This window comes from Cyclopterus lumpus, chromosome 3 (genome assembly GCF_009769545.1).
Source record: "Cyclopterus lumpus isolate fCycLum1 chromosome 3, fCycLum1.pri, whole genome shotgun sequence".
Taxonomy (NCBI): domain Eukaryota; kingdom Metazoa; phylum Chordata; class Actinopteri; order Perciformes; family Cyclopteridae; genus Cyclopterus; species Cyclopterus lumpus.
The window spans coordinates 15,608,900-15,626,481 of record NC_046968.1 but is presented as its reverse complement, the minus strand read 5'-3'; the positions used below and the strand labels follow the sequence as shown (position 1 = coordinate 15,626,481).

At 42.6% G+C, this 17,582-nt stretch overlaps 2 protein-coding genes across 2 annotated transcripts; one reads left to right on the top strand and one right to left on the bottom strand.

Annotated features, from left to right (window-relative positions):
* Positions 1-1,002: 1,002 nt before the first annotated feature.
* Positions 1,003-8,812, top strand: cog4 (component of oligomeric golgi complex 4). The gene is made up of 19 exons (XM_034529267.1): positions 1,003-1,427; positions 2,277-2,359; positions 2,497-2,611; positions 2,728-2,902; positions 3,168-3,361; positions 3,853-3,958; positions 4,055-4,212; positions 4,407-4,465; positions 4,550-4,674; positions 4,771-4,889; positions 5,521-5,687; positions 5,792-5,957; positions 6,246-6,308; positions 6,402-6,515; positions 6,953-7,045; positions 7,118-7,201; positions 7,285-7,386; positions 7,640-7,768; positions 8,119-8,812. The coding sequence occupies exons 1-19, from the start codon at positions 1,293-1,295 to the stop codon at positions 8,251-8,253; spliced, it is 2,322 nt and encodes a 773-aa protein (XP_034385158.1). The 5' UTR covers positions 1,003-1,292; the 3' UTR covers positions 8,254-8,812.
* A 1,789-nt stretch (positions 8,813-10,601) lies between these two features.
* gnao1b (guanine nucleotide binding protein (G protein), alpha activating activity polypeptide O, b) lies at positions 10,602-16,344 on the bottom strand. The gene is made up of 8 exons (XM_034560756.1): positions 16,168-16,344; positions 15,978-16,020; positions 12,670-12,811; positions 12,248-12,408; positions 12,027-12,155; positions 11,783-11,912; positions 10,885-11,038; positions 10,602-10,789 (listed from the first exon to the last, which is right to left on the bottom strand). Exons 1-8 carry the CDS (start codon positions 16,283-16,285, stop codon positions 10,602-10,604), a joined length of 1,065 nt encoding a protein of 354 aa, XP_034416647.1. The 5' UTR covers positions 16,286-16,344.
* Positions 16,345-17,582: the final 1,238 nt, after the last annotated feature.

Genomic DNA, 17,582 nt, shown 5'->3' with positions numbered 1-17,582 from the left:
GCTTCATCCTTCCTCTACTGATCAATCTGGTCCTGTCTCATTGAATTGTGGGATGTCCTGATGTCCTCTTGCATCAAATATATAGACATTTGATTCAGGAAAAAACTCTCGTTCCCATCATCAACCTGTATGAATTTATGGCTGTCACGAGCAATTAAAAAAATGTATATAGTAGGCAAAGACCGGTTATGGAATATATATGTTGACTCTCACCATGCAAGTCTGCAGGACACATTTTAAATCAAAAGTTTGTCTTATCACTCAAATGTGTACATTTGCCTTGGAATTGGAATGATGACAGTAGATACTGACATACATCAGAGGGTGCAATGTAGTTACTGTTTAGAAATAATCAAACTAATTTAATTGATTCATGCTTTCTCTTTACTTTTATTAACCCCAATACATCATATTATCAGTAACACTTGGTATAAAACTCAGTTGACCTTGAGACGGATCATTCACAATAAGGGTATAGCATCCTTATTGTTAAAACAGGATGTATACGCTTATAGATTTAAAGGCAGTTTTTATTTATGGTTAAAATATTTGTATACATCCACTGGAGCATCATTTGTTTGGCGGGAATACGGTAATGTCATTCAAATTCTTATAATACATCGAATTTATATAGAGCTGTTCAAAACACACAAAGACGCTTATGTGTAAGGCAATAAGATAATTAGATTTCCATAAACTCTCCTTTATTGAATTAATATATAACTAATGATGAGTGGGGCCAACGTTATCCTGAGTAACTTGGATATTGTTACTTTTGAGTTTTTGATGCATGGTGACAGCAGTTGCTTAGGCAAATCCTTATTAAATATTAAATATTCATTGTGCATATTTCTAACTTTAGATCACAGCAAACCTGAGGTAAGGTACTATTTTAACACAAGATCACTGATTCACTTTAAGAGCTCCAAGCAACATATACAGAGAAATTAACCCATGGAATAAACATTATCGTTCGTAAGTACACTAATGTACGACGCATGCGCAATAAAGAGTTTTATACCCAGAGTGTGACTTCTCAGGTAGTGCTGCTGAGCTGCGACAGCTCGCCCCACCACCAAGGTATTATTATGGGTTCGTGTTAGAGATGGTTAAGGACAATGTCATGGTCATGCTTAGGGTGAATTTAAAATGAGAAGTCCATGCGCCCCTCCGACTGAATAAAACGATGTAGCCACCATTATCCTGCGAAGAAGCGCCGCCTGACAGGCAGAACCCAGGGAGCTGATAAGACGACGACGTGGTGCGGAGTCCCCCTGTATCGGCGGCGGAAGATGGCTGACAGTGGACCCATCGCAGCGAAAAGATGCGATTCTGGCTCTCTGTCCTCCGTCAGCATGGAGACCATCTCAGCGCTGACGGAGCTGGAGGACCTGGAGAGCGTTTACCGGCAGCTTTGCGCGGAAGAGGTTCGTATGAACCGTTAATGGCAGTTTATTTGACGTGTACACTCACTGTCGTCATCCACGTAAACTTCCGGGACGCTGCTGGCTCTTAACAAAAACTCCACTTTTTGTTGAATGATGGCTGAATGAACATTAAACAATTAAGCTCATGACTTGTCTTTGCATGTTCGTAAAAAATACAGCAAAAGAAACGCCCCGTACCGGCCTAGAACCGGCACTTAGACGTGTTAGATGTGTTCCTCATGGATATTGGCTTGATATGAGTGCTTCCACTTCACACACAGAACAGATCATTACAGCTTGTCTTTCGGCTTTTAGTGCTTCAATTATGAAGTTCTGTTTTGAGACTTACTAACTGATTGACAAGAATATCTCACTCTTGGTATCACACGCACCGTTGTGTCGATATGGTGTTATTTTATCCATGATTTGTTTGTGTCATTAAGCACATCAACATAAGCAAAGAAGATACAGATATCCGGAGAGCTTACTAGATAAAGAAAATAACACATGAAGTCAGGCCCCAGAAGCTTAATTTGCAAATATGTGTAGTCCTATAATAATAGCCCTGTTAATGCAATGTGTTTTTTCAATTCACCTGATACTGTCTTAACCCACTTACATTGTCTAATACATTGTCTTTACCAGACATCAACATGCATAGATAAGTATTATATGTAAGTGGTTTCTTTGAATTATGTATGCATGTTTTGATAGAGAATATGAAAGCAGTTTGACACGGGATAAAGTTAAAACGTGTATAGAAGTTGTAGCGACGTACATACTGTGCGTGATCTGTGAAGAAGATGCTGCAAAAAATATTGTTGCTCATTACATGCTTTTGTAATACAGAAAGAAGTGGATTCTGAGCTGGACAGACTGATGGGTCAGGAGGGCACCATTCACACAAAGATGCTGGCTTTGCAGAGGATGGGGTACAGTTTGTAAATCAGTGTAGTTTCAAGTGCACCTGGTGATCATCATTTATTTGAGCTCCAACCAACACAGTATGTGTTCTTCAAATTAAACAACAATCTCGTTGTGTAAAAACAGCTGTCTCTGTGCTCTGTAGGCCCAACTTACAGTTGATTGGAGGAGATGCCAGTCAGTTGTCAGGTATGATCACATTTACCTGCAGCCTGGCTGAAAACGTCAGCCGCAAAGTCAGACAGCTTGACCTGGCAAAGGTCAGTACATCACGTCTAAAACACCTCTGCAAAACGTATATGTTTCAACTGTTGCATACAGTGGGTTGAAATTATTACACAAGGATCTTTGTGTGTTTCTTCTTTTGGTTTCGTAGACACGGCTGTATAATGTCATCCAGCGTGCCGACGATATCCTTGATCTGAAGTTCTGCACAGACGGCGTGCAGACAGCTCTACATAATGAAGATTACGAGCAGGCTGCTGCCCACATCCACCGATACCTCTCTCTGGACCAGTCGGTTATTGAGCTGAGCAGGCAGGGAGAAGAAAGTACGAGGCTTCTAGCTCTCTGTCATAGTGCAGATCAGTATGTAGTCGTTCATTGCAGTGAAGAAGTACTGTTATCTTATCGGTGTTTTGTGTTTTTTTACTATTTTGACATGAAATTTGTCAGATCGTTATAGGATTGTAGTTATTTATGTAAACCTTTCTCACTGCACTGTCAGTATAAATGAAAATGAGCTGCAAAATAGAGACAATACACATCCAGGCTTGCACCGTAACACTGTGAAGCCAATGCATCATGTCTCCACAGGCAGTGTGGTGGATGCCAGTCTGTTAATGCTGCAGGAGGCAGAGAAGAAACTGAAGGTCATTGTCGCTGAGAAGCTGGACGAAGCTGTTGCAGCAGTGGACCTCTCACAAGTGGAAAGGTTTTTCAAGATCTTCCCTCTGTTGGGCCTCCACCAGCAGGGCCTCGCCCGCTTTGGCCAATATCTCTGCAGTCAGGTCAGTTGTGTTGTTGATCCTGTTTGACTAAAGCTCAAAAACTTGATTTAAGTTTGGTGAAAAGAGGCAGAGGACCAATAAACAGTTGATATGTTTATTGTGCAGAGCCAAGGATAAAAAAAAAAGAAAGAAGTATTTCTTCACATTTGTTATTTTCTCTGATGCACTTGAATACAACCTTTTTGGTATATGTATTTCTTGTATCACAATGTGTATTTTAATGAAGATCAAATGGAGAGTGTAGGACATGCATTCTGAGGGCTTCTTGATCCTGATGTTGCTCCCATTTTACAAGAGTTTTAGTTAGATACTTGAATTAAAGTAAAGTGTTCCCACTCTGTAAAGACATGAGGATAATGACCTGCTCCATAAACAAAAAGAGAAGGCACCATGAGTTCATCTGATGTTTTATGATTCTAAGAAAATGTTGATCATATGAGATAGTGAATATAGTTTTTTTTCAAACCTTTTTCACACGCATATTATCACAGCTTGCCTCCAAAGCTGAGGAGAACCTGCTCTTGGCTACAGGAGGAGATCTGGGCGAGAAGAGAGCACCGCTGGTATTTGCAGACACTCTGACGCTGCTGCTGGAAGGTGATACATCCCCTCTCTCTCTGTGCATGTGTGTGTGTACATTTACCTTGTTTTTCTCTGAGTGGACTCCTCTAACGTGTTGGTGTGTGTTTACAGGTATTGCTCGTGTAGTTGAGACTCATCAGCCCATAGTAGAGACGTATTATGGTCCAGGGCATCTCTACACACTTATCACTCACCTGCAGCAGGAATGTGACCAACAGGCCCAGAAAATAGTCGACAAGTTCATCCAACAGAGAGGATACCACAACAAGGTGACCATGACATGTTTCACTGTATACCTGTACAATACAATATGTCTTTTTTGTCCACCAGGGAAGGTAATTTGTCTAGACAGATCATAGAGATCATATTACACTAAAACGGTTGATGTCAAAGTCTGTGGCTTCGATCTACTCGGTCACTTTGTTGATTGAGAGCCCACTGTGGACTTGAATCCCTCCTCTAGTTTCAGGTCGTCCAGAGCAGCATGATTAAGAGCGTGCCAGGGGAGAGGATCGAGCCCAAGTATGTTTGTCTCAGCAACATCCTGCTCTCCTCTGTTATTGTCTGCATGGTGTTTTTGTTTATCCGTCTGTCTCACCTGAACAGGGAACTGGACCCTGTACTGAGTGAAGTAACCCTGATGAACGCGAGGGCCGAGCTCTACCTGCGCTTTTTACGCCGGCGCATGTTGGCCGACTTTGAAGTTGGGGATGCTCAGAGCGTCACACAGGGTAGCTTTACATTAACGTGTGGTGATGCATGCACAGATTCCCTTTTGAGATCTAAAATCTAAAATGCTATTTCTTTGCACATATTTGGACATCCAGAGCATCAGCAGAACGTGGAGAAGCTCCTGAAACACTGCTTGCTGAGCAGGACTATGCAGGAGCTGATTGGCTATTATGTTCCAATGGAAGAGTACTACATGAGAGAGTCCGTCAACAAGGTCAATTAGTTTTATACCGTATATCTATGTTTGACAAAATAATCTCTGCTTGAGGCTACATTAGCCACTACTATCATAACACACCTGAATCTGTGACCCAGCTGTAGGCACTTAGAGTTGCATTGTGGGTAAAGTAGGCACCAGATTTTGACAAGGAAGAATAAGGCGTGGAATAATAATCAGATGATATATCTGGTTTCTGCTGCATCGATTCTGATTCGTTCTTCTTCTTTTTTTACACTATTTTATTCTTAATGAAATCGTATTATCCTTTTCAGTTTGAACTAATTACATTAAGGTGGAAAAATAAGTTCAAGTACATCAAATATATAATAATGATAATAACTAGAAAAAAACAAAACAAAGAAACTAAACAATTTTCATCAAATTAAATGACTATACATTTACAATTCCACACATCTATCTATATTCTAGTTATTAGAAGGAAGTCGTAGGGATTCAGATTCTTGTTAATATTTTAAAGCTTATTTTGGCCAACTAACTGAAATAAGTGCACATGCGTTACAGTGAGAATTATCTGATCAACCTAACTATGTGGTCCCTTTAAGAACAGATTTGAATATATGATCATATGTTGTGAAAGTGTTGAACAACGTATTTTCCTCCGCAGGCTGTAACTATGGATACATGTGAAAAGGGCCAGCTGAACTCCAGTATGGTGGATGACTGTTTTTACATCGTGAAGAAGTGCATCAGTAGAGCCTTATCCAGCTCCAGCATCGACTGCCTCTGTGCCATGATCAACCATGCTAACTCTGCGTTGGAGTCTGATTTCAGGTGCTCACTCTTTCACGTCACAGCTGACATATTCAATACTTTTCTTTATTTCTTCACGTCTCATTTACGTGCCTCTTCCTGCCCTGTCTCTGTCCACCTGTCAGGGAGGTGTTGTATAATAAGCTGCGGCAGGGCTTCCCGGCCACGACACTTCAGGACATCCAGCGTGGCGTCAGCAGTGCGGTCAGTCTCATGCAGAGCAGCTTGCAGCAGGGGAAGTTCAACACAATGGGCATCGAAAGCGCTGACGACGCCAAGGCGGCATTTCTGGTAAGATGCATAGACAAACGCATACATTTGTATGTCCATACCTCGCTCTCAAGCTGTATCTTAGAAATTGTCGGCCAGACAAAAAACGGCATCAGTAATTTAAGTGAGAAATCAAATGGATAAATAACCTCTACCTAATTTAAGTAAGGTAATATTTAAAGGAAGCACTACCCTAAAAACATTTTAACCCTTCGTCAAAAGGTAAATTAGAAACACTGAAGGTTCATAGCTACCAAAATATTTTAGCAGATTTGAACAATATTGGCTTTTTACCTCTTTCTATTTCAGGTGACTCTGAATAACGTTGAGGTGTGTAGTGAGAATATCACAACTTTAAAGAGGAACCTTGAGGTAAGTTGATCATCTGTGCTGTATCTAATCATCTTGTCATTTATACTTGACCTCATTACTTGGAGATTTACTTCTTTTTTTCTTTCCCCACAGAACGACTGCTCCAAGTTGTTCAATCAGGGCCCCGGCTCTGGAGAACAAGCTAAGATTGAAAGCTGTTTGTCCGACCTTGTCAACACATCCACCAAGTTCAAGGATCTTTTACAGGTTGGTTTCTTTCTCTCTCTCACACGCACACACACACACACACACACACATATTGATCAGTGCCTGTCAGCTGAGTGTTGTATATTTACTGATTTACAGTAGGGTCTGTGTGACAGGGAACATATCTATCGGTCTTTAAATGGTTAGTGTTACAGACCATTCTCTTATATTTAAAAGTTACTGACAAATATAAGAAGTACAATCCTCAGATGTTGAGATCTTATTATATTTTTCTTAAATAAATGTACATTTTAAGGAGATAGCTAAATTACTGGTGTAATTTCACAGAAGAAGGATGAAAACCGCATGCCACCATTTTAATAGGTGTTATAGAAAGGTAATACAGGACATGTGTCTGAACTGTTGTACTGGAGATGTGTGTGTAGTGTCCAGCCAGAGTTAAATGTTGTATCCTCTGATGTGATTGTACTTCACAGGAGGGCCTGACTGAGTTAAACACAACAGCCATAAAGTCTCAGATCAAACCCTGGATCAGCAGTTTCCTGTCCATCACACACAACATAGAAGAGGTAACGGTCTCAGAATAGTGAACGTCTAGAGGTCACGAAACATGTTGCTGTAACAGCTGGTGTTCCTCACAGGAGGAGTTTAATGATTACGAAGCTAATGATCCCTGGGTGCAGCAGCTCATCGTTAACTTGGAGCAGCTCATGGCGGAGTTCAAGGTATCTTGTCTGTGCAGCTATGACTACAAAATATAAATGTATCCTTCCTTCTTGTCATTTAAACTTCTCTGTCTCTTCACTAGACTGCCTTGTCTCCTATCATCTACGACACTCTGACCAGCCTGATGACAAGCTTGATATCTATTGAAATGGAGAAAACTGTTCTCAAATGCTCATTCAGCAGGGTGAGGAGCCGGGCTTGGCCACAAGGTGGCGTCGGGAACCCTCTGCATCACATTGCATTACATCACTGACACATGATGATAAGCCTGAGCAATGATTTATTAATGAGTTCAGAAAGGCCTGGAGGGGAGGGTGCCTCCTTTTGTCACGATAGCATCTTCCTATTTTGAGCGTGTTTACAGTGAACCGCTGATTAAATGTTAATACTTTATGCAACATGAAGTCCATTCACTGATTCTGATTGTTCTGTCGTAGCTTGGAGGACTGCAGTTCGACAAAGAGCTTCGGTCTCTTGTGGCGTACCTCACCACCGTGACCACCTGGACCATCAGGGATAAATTTGCTCGCCTCACACAAATGGCCACCATCCTCAACCTGGAGCGGGTAATTTAGATCATATTACAGACATGCACCAAATAATTGTTAATAATAATAATGTTTATGGCAGTGGTGGAATGTAACTAAGTACATTTACTTTAGTACATGTTTGAGATATTTGTACTTAATTATTTCCATTTTATTCTACTTTATAATTAATTGTGTATATATGTGTATATATATATATATATATATATATATATATATATATATATATTATGTGTGTGTGGAGCATGATTCTGAATAGTATAACCTATTTTACATTTTGCTGTAGATTCTTAAAATGTTGTTACTATTACTTACTAAATGTCAGTACTTCCTCCTGGTTTACTCACATGTACCTATTTGTCCTGCAGGTAACTGAGATCTTGGATTATTGGGGCCCAAACTCGGGCCCGTTGACATGGCGGCTGACCCCGGCGGAGGTGCGTCAGGTTCTAGCACTTCGTATCGACTTCAGAAGTGAAGATATCAAGAGGCTGCGACTGTAACTCATGAACCACTCCGCTGGTCATCAGTAATAGCCGTGCAGTACCCACCTTGTGATGCGTTGCACTAAAGAGCTCTGCACAATCCAGGTTTAATCCATGTTTCTGTAAATGGAGGTGGGGCATATGGCCAGGGATTTTCTTTTTGTCTGAAACAAAAACGCTCATCCTGGAGATTTCAGTCAGGTTTTGTCCTCTGCTCCACAAGGCTCATGTTGGTCTGTATCATAGTTACAGCTCAGCTTTTATGGTTAATGGTGAACTATTTGATATGAATTATCTGTAATGTATGAGAATATTCTCTTAAATGTGTAATTAAAAAGCATAATTGTGTCACACCGGGAGTCCCAACTCGTTAACCTGTAGCTGGCTCTGAGAAACAAGGACACACTGGGACCGAGGAGTGGAGCCGTCGGTGAAACGGAGCAGTAATGAACATCATACCCATTAAACTGACAGAAGCGGGTCAGACAGCTGATCCAGCCTAGTCATTCAATATATGAATAGCTCCTTGTCTGTGATGATGGAACACTTTTAACCTAATAAATTGAGAGCAGCTCTGCAACGCCTCTGATCCCTGCCATCCTCCACAATTCACGAAGTGCTGCTCTATTGCCATGTAAGACCTGTTCCCAATCTTTTATACACATTTCTGACACTAAATACAAAGCTGTGTTCACTGGGCAATGAAGCATTAATAGTGGTCCATTCTCATAATTGTCAGCCTAATTTCCTGGTCTAACCTCAATTCTCTGCAAAGATTAAAGCAGGTCGGTGTGTATTTAAACCGCTGCTGAGAGGATGGCGCTGCGAGCATGTTTGTCATCAACCCGCTTACTTTCGTCAGTGAAATCAGACTCGGACCACAAACAGCAGGAATAGTTAGGAAAAGTGTGGCTTTAATGTAAACACAACATTCGATTGGCTCAGCACAAACATTCCACATGAGAGCAACCAATAAACTACCAAATAGGATGGGGTGCAGCACAAAAACATTCACAGTAAAAAAAAAATCTGGTATAATCATAATATATATACAGTACGGTGCTTTTAAGGTGAAAATGGATATAGGGACTGATATGTGATAGATAAGAGTATAGAGAGATGGGAGAATTTCTGGGTGCACAGGTGAAAATGGAGAGCTGTACTTTTTCTCTGTGAAAAGAGAAATGTGACAGACGGGTGGAGGGGAGGAGGTGGGGGGCTAATGGTTCCCTGTTTACTGATCGGGGAAGAAGAGGGTTGGGGGAAACCCACGACTCCCCAGACAGAGGCCGCCTCAAATGATATTGTTCTTGTGCAGTCTTCTACTTCTACACAGATTCACATCGATGGGTAAAGCACCACACAGAGAACAAGATGTCATTGGAGGGCTGCTTTCTACCCTCTGAACCGGAGACAGGTGTCTGTGTTGTACCCCCAGCTTTTCATGTCGGGAAATAAATATGTGGCACGGGATTTCAGGAGGTAGAAGGAGGCATGGAGGGCATGAGGCTTGAATAAATAAATCATTTGATGATAATAATCTGTTATTTAAATAATATTATTTGATAGTATGAACATGAACTATGATTTCTGATTCTAATCTGTCCTCAGATGGTTGGCACCGATATTATGGTTGTTTTTTTAAGCTATCATTGGCTACGGGAGGCCAATGGAAATGGGTAGCCACTCTGAACAGAAGAATCCTCTCATTATGTTTTAAAGTAAAAGAGAAAACAGAGAGTGGAAAAGACCTGCAGGCTACTCAGTCATGTGTGGGTCTGAAGGAGAGGGAAGCTTTGTCCCTTCTGAAAGTTAAAATAGCCTCCTTCCCAACTATGACCGTCAGCCACGAGTACAGCACCTCCCCAACATCATCATCATGTCCACCTTCATACACAGCAGCGCTTCAAACGCAGCAAAACAGGCTATTTTCAGTACAGATATAAATGCCTCGAGACTTGCACATAAAAACGTCACATAAAGAATGGGACAGTAGTCCGCGCTGTGGTTAGAAATGACATTGCACTCTCCTCGCGTTGCATTTCTGAGTTTTGCAAAACGACGCTCCAGCTGAATACAACCCTGGTGCTGCCCCTTCTGACCTTCCCAGTTGTTGACAGTCATCAGCAAACATGAAACATTCAGCTCAAAAACACGTTTTTATAAGACAAAACTGGGGTTGTATACTGAAATCAAAATGAGAGGAAGGGAACAAATCATGGCAATAATCCAGTGTGGTGTCTGACGGCAGCTCTTTGGGTCCATTTGGACGTGTAGAATTACATATTAATGTGTTTAAGTATCATCAAAATTATCATTATTAACACCTCATACTCTCCATAACAACCTCTGTGCTTGGCCAGGCCTCAGTATAAGCCACACCCTCTAAGGTTGTTTGCAATAATGATGTCGGTGACGGCATCAAACACTACCTGGATGTTTCCTGTGTCTGTGGCACAGGTCAGGTGACAGTAGATCTCCTTATTAGGAGAGCGGTTCTTACTCTCAAACTGAACCTGAATATATGCCGTAGCATCGTCGTAAGTATTAGCACCTGGAGACAAGACAGAGAGAGAAGAGCAGACAGCATGAAGGACCAACATGTATCACGTTGCTCATGAGGAAGCTCTGCTTGAAGATGAAACTCACCTGTGTATTCTGGAAAACAGATCGTCAGCGGGGACTTCTTGATCTTATCACCAAACAGATCCTTCTTGTTGAGGAAGAGGATGATTGAGGTGTCGATGAAGAACTTGTTGTTACAGATGGAGTCAAAGAGCATGAGTGACTCATGCATGCGGTTCTGCAGGAAGTAGAGTAGAATAACTTAAATCAATGACAAAATGCCAGTTTAACAACTCTATATAAGCTTCAACAACCCATTGCTCAATGTGTAATACATAAATATGTTGATACATTAGAAATAACTGTGATTTAAAAACATTTATGGGGCAACGTTTTTTTGTTGTCATTTATCAAAAAGGAACAGAACAAACAAACATTTAAATGTTAACGTCTTTCCTGCTATCCCAATCGCATGCACCAGGCTGACCACAGAGGAAGAAAGTAAACATATAATTTATTAAAGGACGACTAAATAAATGATTTCACTGTTTATTTTTAGAGGTAGTTTTACTGTCTGTCTTCTTCTTTTGGGGTTTCTGCCTCCCCAGGACATTTATATTTATTCAAATCAAGGGTCCAAGGATATGGTTTCTTGTACTGACACCCTCTGGGACAAATTTGGGATATTAAAATAAGAACATATGCTCTGTAACTATATTTATTTGACTTGAGTGCAGATTCAAATGTATAATAAAATTGAGATTCGTTTTTGAGCATTTTGCTTTTAATAGACAGGGAACGGTAGTGTGCAGATGGGAAATGGAGACGGAGAGAGGCAAAGGTCCAAAGTGAGGATATAAATGCATCCCCATCCAGAATCACATTGGTGATGTTGCAGTTGTATGTCTCTAAACCACTCAGGAAACCCTCAGTGAATTGTGCACCAGAGGGATTCAGACGGAATTAACTGAGTCCCACTTACAGTTGTTTCATCTTCATGGAGCACCTGGTCGTATCCACTCAGAGCAACGCAGAAGATAATGGCAGTCACATCTTCAAAGCAGTGGATCCACTTCTTCCTCTCTGACCTCTGACCCCCAACGTCAAACAGCCTGGAAAAGGTGCAAGAAGTCAGTTCAGTCGTCGAGTTGCAATCCCTGACCCTAATCGTATACAAAATGCCAACGACAAAGGCCAAGTCGTCTTGCGCTGCATGTACACTATACCTGAAATGGAGGTTTTTGAAGGTGAAGTGGGTTTCAACGATACCAGTAGTCTTCACTCGGGTTCTCAGGATGTCCTGCTCTGTGGGCTGGTAGTCTGGTGCCCCGATCCGGTCTAGACTGTCCAGGTAGCTGATAGAGTTAACGATCAACAAGAATGTGAGTTAGAAGACTGGTGTCTCTTTTACACATCAGGGTTCTCATAGTCCTTTCGCTCCACTCACTATTGAGCAGAGTCGTTGAGTTGGTATTCCCGAGCACGGCTGAAGCACTCCTGAGTCCCAGCATCGCCCCATACACGCTGCATAGCGGTGAGAAGCTCTGCAGAGTACGGCTCTGTGTCCTCCATACGAGTGACCACATCGCACACCAGCTTAGCATCGGCCTGGATGAATACGTTTCATAAGATCAGAGAATGAAGAGCAAACTTATATCTGTGGATTAATGTTGTTGTGGTCAACTATTTATATATGATTTATGATTTCTTAAAATGACAGTTCCGGTTTCACTTCCAGTCAATATGAGTGACATCAACTAAATGTCTTAATCCATATAGATAAATATTCCATTTCAACCCTTAAATATAAATAAAATATCAGTTTCTCAGCACTCGGTAGTTGAGCATTTGAGCCGGTGGGGGACTAACTTTTCTATCCTTGTCTCCAAACTCGATGCCCAGTGAGTCCATGGCTCGGAGGACAGCCGCCAAGCTCTGGATAGTGTTGCTGTAGACCACAGGCTTATACTGCTTCACGTCATCCCCAGAAAAGCCATCTTCATGGATAATCCTGCAGGCACACAGATATTAGCCCAAAGACACAAGTATGGACTTAAAAGAATAACCATCACATATCCTTATGTTGTCCATACAGACCAAGAGTAATGAGTGTGTGTGTGTGTGTGTGTGTGTGTGTGTGTGTGTGTGTGTGTGTGTGTGTGTGTATGTGCGTGTGTCAGGTGATTCTTTGCATCAAACACAACACATATTAATGTTCCCCTCTCTCTTCTTCCAACCATCTCTACCTAAAACATCGTCAGTGCGTAATGGGATGGGAATTGATCACATTCTCAATCTGCGTTCTGTAATTGGACAGGAATGTGATATTCAAGCCATTTATAATTTATGATGGGCGATGGAGTGGAATCAGTCAGAGCACTAATCAATCGCACTACACAGATATGTTACATTTAGTGCGGCACAGTTAAACTGCTTGAAGTCTGGTCATCATTAAATTGTCCATTAGCACACCCTCCTCACCCTGACCTCATGTACACTGAATCTATAAAATATATCAGTCATAACTTCCTGACACATTGAAACTTCACCAGCTTCTCTTCACCTCTTTTGTGATCCGTGAATGATGTTTGAGGAGGAAAATAAATTAGGGATGATGGGTTTTCACCTACATTCATTCCAGCAGTGCCCGTTATGAAAATATGTTTTATAGCAGTGCCAACTGGCCACCTCCAGTAACATCATAAAAATGAACAGTTTTATGAAATAAAACACTAGCCTTCCGGATAAAGTAGCCGAGGTGCAGTTTCACAAAGCAAAGGCCATTAGATAGTTTAGGGCTAGATAGGGTAAGGAGCTCGGACATCAGGGGGGAGCTTGGAGTCGAGTCGCTGCTCCTTCTTGTCGAAAGGAGTCAGCTGAGGTGGTTCGGGCATCTAGTAAGGATGCCTCCTGGACATGCCTGAACATGTTCAAGCATGAACATGACATGATGCCTCCTCCTCCATTAGAGGTTTTCCAGGCACATCCAACTGGTAGGAGGCCCCGGGGAAGACCGAGGACACGCTGGAGGGATTATATCTCCCGGCTGGCCTTGGAACGCCTCGGGATCCCCCAGAATGAGCTGGAAAGTGTTGCGGGTGAGAGGGAAGCCTGGGTCGGCCTGCTGAACCTGCTGCCACCGCGACCTGACCGGATAAGCGGCTAATAATGGATGGATGGATGGATGGAGGGCTAGAACCCACAATTACTGGGATTTATGCTAAATACAAATGACTGAAGGGATTATTCGATCATGAGTATATAGTTGCAGAATAATTTTTATGTCTAAACTAATCGATTAATCAATTTATCGCTCCACCGCTAAAGTAATTGTCACTATTGTTTAGGTGTAAGGTGCTTAGTGGGAAACCCTAAGAGGTGCATTTAATTTAAATTGGTTTGCATTCAATAAGATACTTGGGCCTCACAAGCCAAAGAAGTTAAAATTACAGAAACTAATGATTACATACTTCATTTGCAAATTATTTTCTTGATTCCTCAATAAATTGGTCAATAAAGATTTTTGTTAAAGTAGTTGGAAATACACATCCAGCCGCAGGGGCTCATCTTCAAATCTGTAATTTTGTCCAACCAGCAATCCAAAATTCAAAGATGGTTATTATAGAGAAGAAAGAAAACAAGTAAATATTCACATTTTATAAAGACAGAACAAGTGATTTTAGAGAAATGTTTACTTTTACAAATGACTTAAACCATTAAGAGGTTATCAAACTGCAGATAATGTTTTGATTTATTTGACTAATCGTTGTAGCGTTCAGTATGCGCGAGTGATGAAAACTTAACTGATCAATCTCAGTCTCCAAAAAAGTCTATAAATAGACACGACTGACATCTGTGCAGTCCATCCCCCTCAATGAAGTGGTTTCTTGTATCATTCATCAATCCAAACATCAAATATACTCCACTGTGTTCATCTTTCCAGCTGTGAGACTCAATTATTACATTTTCTGACCATTTTAAGGTTTTTTAAAGTCGTTTTGCTCAAAATTTCTTGCGGCCTTTTAGACTCTCTCCATCTTTGTGTCTCTTAAACACACACACACACACACACACACACGCTGCAATCAAACCTCCATCACTCATCCAGGCCTGGATCACACAATATGAAACTCTCAACCTTTATACTAACCTGCACATCAAGTGATGATGATGATGATGAGTGGTCAGAGTTGTTAAACTTGCCCTCCAACACCTAAACTTTATGACCCACACTGTGTAGGCATGTAACACCCATCCATCTGCTGCTTGCTGAGGCTAAAACAAACCCTGGACAGTATCTGTAAACACGATTTGGACCCAGTGTCTTGTGTTCAGGGCACAGCAGTGATTTATGGACGACCAGAGACCATGCACGGGGAAGGCAATGAGGTGAAGGGAAGAGGAGGAAGCAGGGCATGGAGAGAAGGAGGGAGGGAGGGAGGGCGCAGTCAGTGCGTTGCAGGCCGGGATGCGCTGAGCAGGACGGAGGCAGAAACACTGCTACACCACGAACACCGGGGAGATGTTGAATCAGACAACACGCATAACCTACAGCCTTTTCCGCAGTATACTATCTAGAAACCTAACTGAAAGGGTTATAGAAAACCACAACAGTGATTTAAATCATCAAAAGATGATTTAGCTTAGACAGGGGAAGGTTTAGATGCGGTTTTAGAAGCCATATTTCTACGTAAATCCGCTTTATAGGCAAAGTACTCCGGGCGATATCGGGCACTTAAAGCCATTAAGATTAAAAGCAGAGGTATTCACTAATGGAGCTGTAGTGACCTCAATGTAATTCACACACAGACACACACACACACACGGGCATAACACGCACGCACGCGCGCGCGCACACACACACACACACACACACAGAGAGGAACAACACCCACCTATCCCTAGTCGCACACTCCCTATCGTCAAGTAAAACCCTTGTTAACTACATTTCAGCACCCAGGCAGTGAACAGCACCCTGGGAGGCACCGGGGCGGCCTGCGCAGCCTCGCTGTGCGTCTGCAGGAGGTGCTCGAGTCACCGGCACTCCTCCGGTGCTACGGCCTCTCGAAACATGGCGGCTCAACCTGCCTTAGCACAGATATGGGAGGCGCAATCTCGGGCCTTTTACTCTGGCGGAGTCGGAGAGGGTTAAACGAAGCAGAACAAGAGACACTTACTTCATCTGTTTGACGATGGTGCTTTTACCGGACTCCCCGCCGCCTGTAAAGAACGGAGGGCAGAGTGAGACCCGGCAGTGAAATCAGTACCACGGAGAGCACCTCCGCCCCATGCAGTCCCACCACAAGCCGAGCCGCGCCGCGCCGAGGCGCAGCAGCATCCCCGCGGCCGGAGAGGCTCTTCTCTTACCGAGCAAAAGCAGCTTGACGTCCTTGGCGGCGACCACCCCGTCCTCCTTCAGGTTTCTCTCGATGGCCTTGCTCCGGTCCAGAGCAGCGCGCTCCTCGGCGCTCAGTGTACATCCCATGTTTCCAGGCGAATGAGCAATCCCGTCTTCTCTCCGGTCCGCCCTGTCCCTCACCGACTCTCAATCAGTGCGCGGTCTCTCACTCGAGCTCTCCTCCTGCGCTGTCTGCTACAGCATTAGGCCCGGATTGAGGGCAAAACAGAGCCGGGATCCCGAAACGGTGTTTTCTCCGTGACTCTGTATGCGCCTCGCTCGCTCCGTCTCCTCTCTCAGAGGGGGTTGGGGGGTGGGGTCGTTGTGCTCGAGCCTGCGGGGTTGGGGTTGTTGTTAGATGGGGAGGGGGGGCTCTCTCTCTCTCTCTCTCTCTCTACAGGGCGGTGCTGGTGGTGATGATGACAGCGAGCGCCAGCGATTTCATCGTATCTGTTCACGAAGGCAGGCAGGAGGGGCGCGAGAGGACGAGGAGTGAAGCAGAGCTGGCTGCGCGAGATTCACCTAACGCGGAAAATCTCGCTTACGTCAGAGCAGCCGGGCTTTAATCACATCCTAAGATTATTCCAATGAAACAACCGTTTAAATGGCAACTGTTGCCCTCTTGTCTCTTACCATTAATGGAAATGGTCCTGTAGTTGAAATGAAAACGCCCCAAACTGTAATATTCTTCTGTTCTTCTGACGTTTAACAACACGAACAGGGCGCACACACATGCGTGATGGCGTTCAAGGAGCACAAGATTAACGGTTTCTTTTAATTAGCCGACATAAAAAAATACGGTCGGTTCATCAATTGTTTGTTTAGTTTACAATGAAGTAAAACAGACAATGGAGGGGGCGGCCCTTCGGATCCTGTTCTTACGTAAAAGTAAATCCCTGTAGGCTAAACATCATTATACAAGTAAAGGTCCTGCATTCAAAATGGCACGTTTATATTTCCTAAGATTATCAAAGGCGTTGTATAATAACTTGATCTGTAAAGTAGCATAGGTCTAAATACAGATTTTTGTTAATGAATGTAGTGAAGTAGCCAGAAGGAAAATGAAGTTATAGAGGCTCTTCAAGTCCAATATAAGTCACAGTGTCTAAAAACAGTAGACCCTTGGGCTGAGAAAATAGAATACATTAGTAAATGTAGTTATTCACTCTCCACTTCTGTTGATCATAATACAATGAATTGGCTTTCAAACCCCAACATGTGCAATGTTTTTGTTCAGGTAGAACATCAACTCAACATTTCACAAACCCACAAAATTCCCAGACATTTTACTTCGGACATAACCTCAGACTTAAAGAGAGATGCGATTGTTTATCATGACTTAAAATGTGTATGTCTATGTTAGGGGTTGTGACTGTACCATATA

Excerpts from the sequence above, each read along its gene's own strand:
- cog4 (XM_034529267.1), top strand. The coding sequence starts at position 1,293 with ATGGCTGACAGTGGACCCATCGCAGCGAAAAGATGCGATTCTGGCTCT. Across the intron at positions 4,213-4,406 it reads AGAGAGGATACCACAACAAG|TTTCAGGTCGTCCAGAGCAG; the intron begins GTGACCATGACA and ends TCCCTCCTCTAG. Across the intron at positions 4,890-5,520 it reads TGAGAGAGTCCGTCAACAAG|GCTGTAACTATGGATACATG; the intron begins GTCAATTAGTTT and ends TTTCCTCCGCAG.
- gnao1b (XM_034560756.1), bottom strand. The coding sequence starts at position 16,285 with ATGGGATGTACACTGAGCGCCGAGGAGCGCGCTGCTCTGGACCGGAGC. Across the intron at positions 11,039-11,782 it reads TCCATGAAGATGAAACAACT|AACCGCATGCATGAGTCACT; the intron begins GTAAGTGGGACT and ends TACTTCCTGCAG. Across the intron at positions 10,790-10,884 it reads CTGTTTTCCAGAATACACAG|GTGCTAATACTTACGACGAT; the intron begins GTGAGTTTCATC and ends TCTTGTCTCCAG.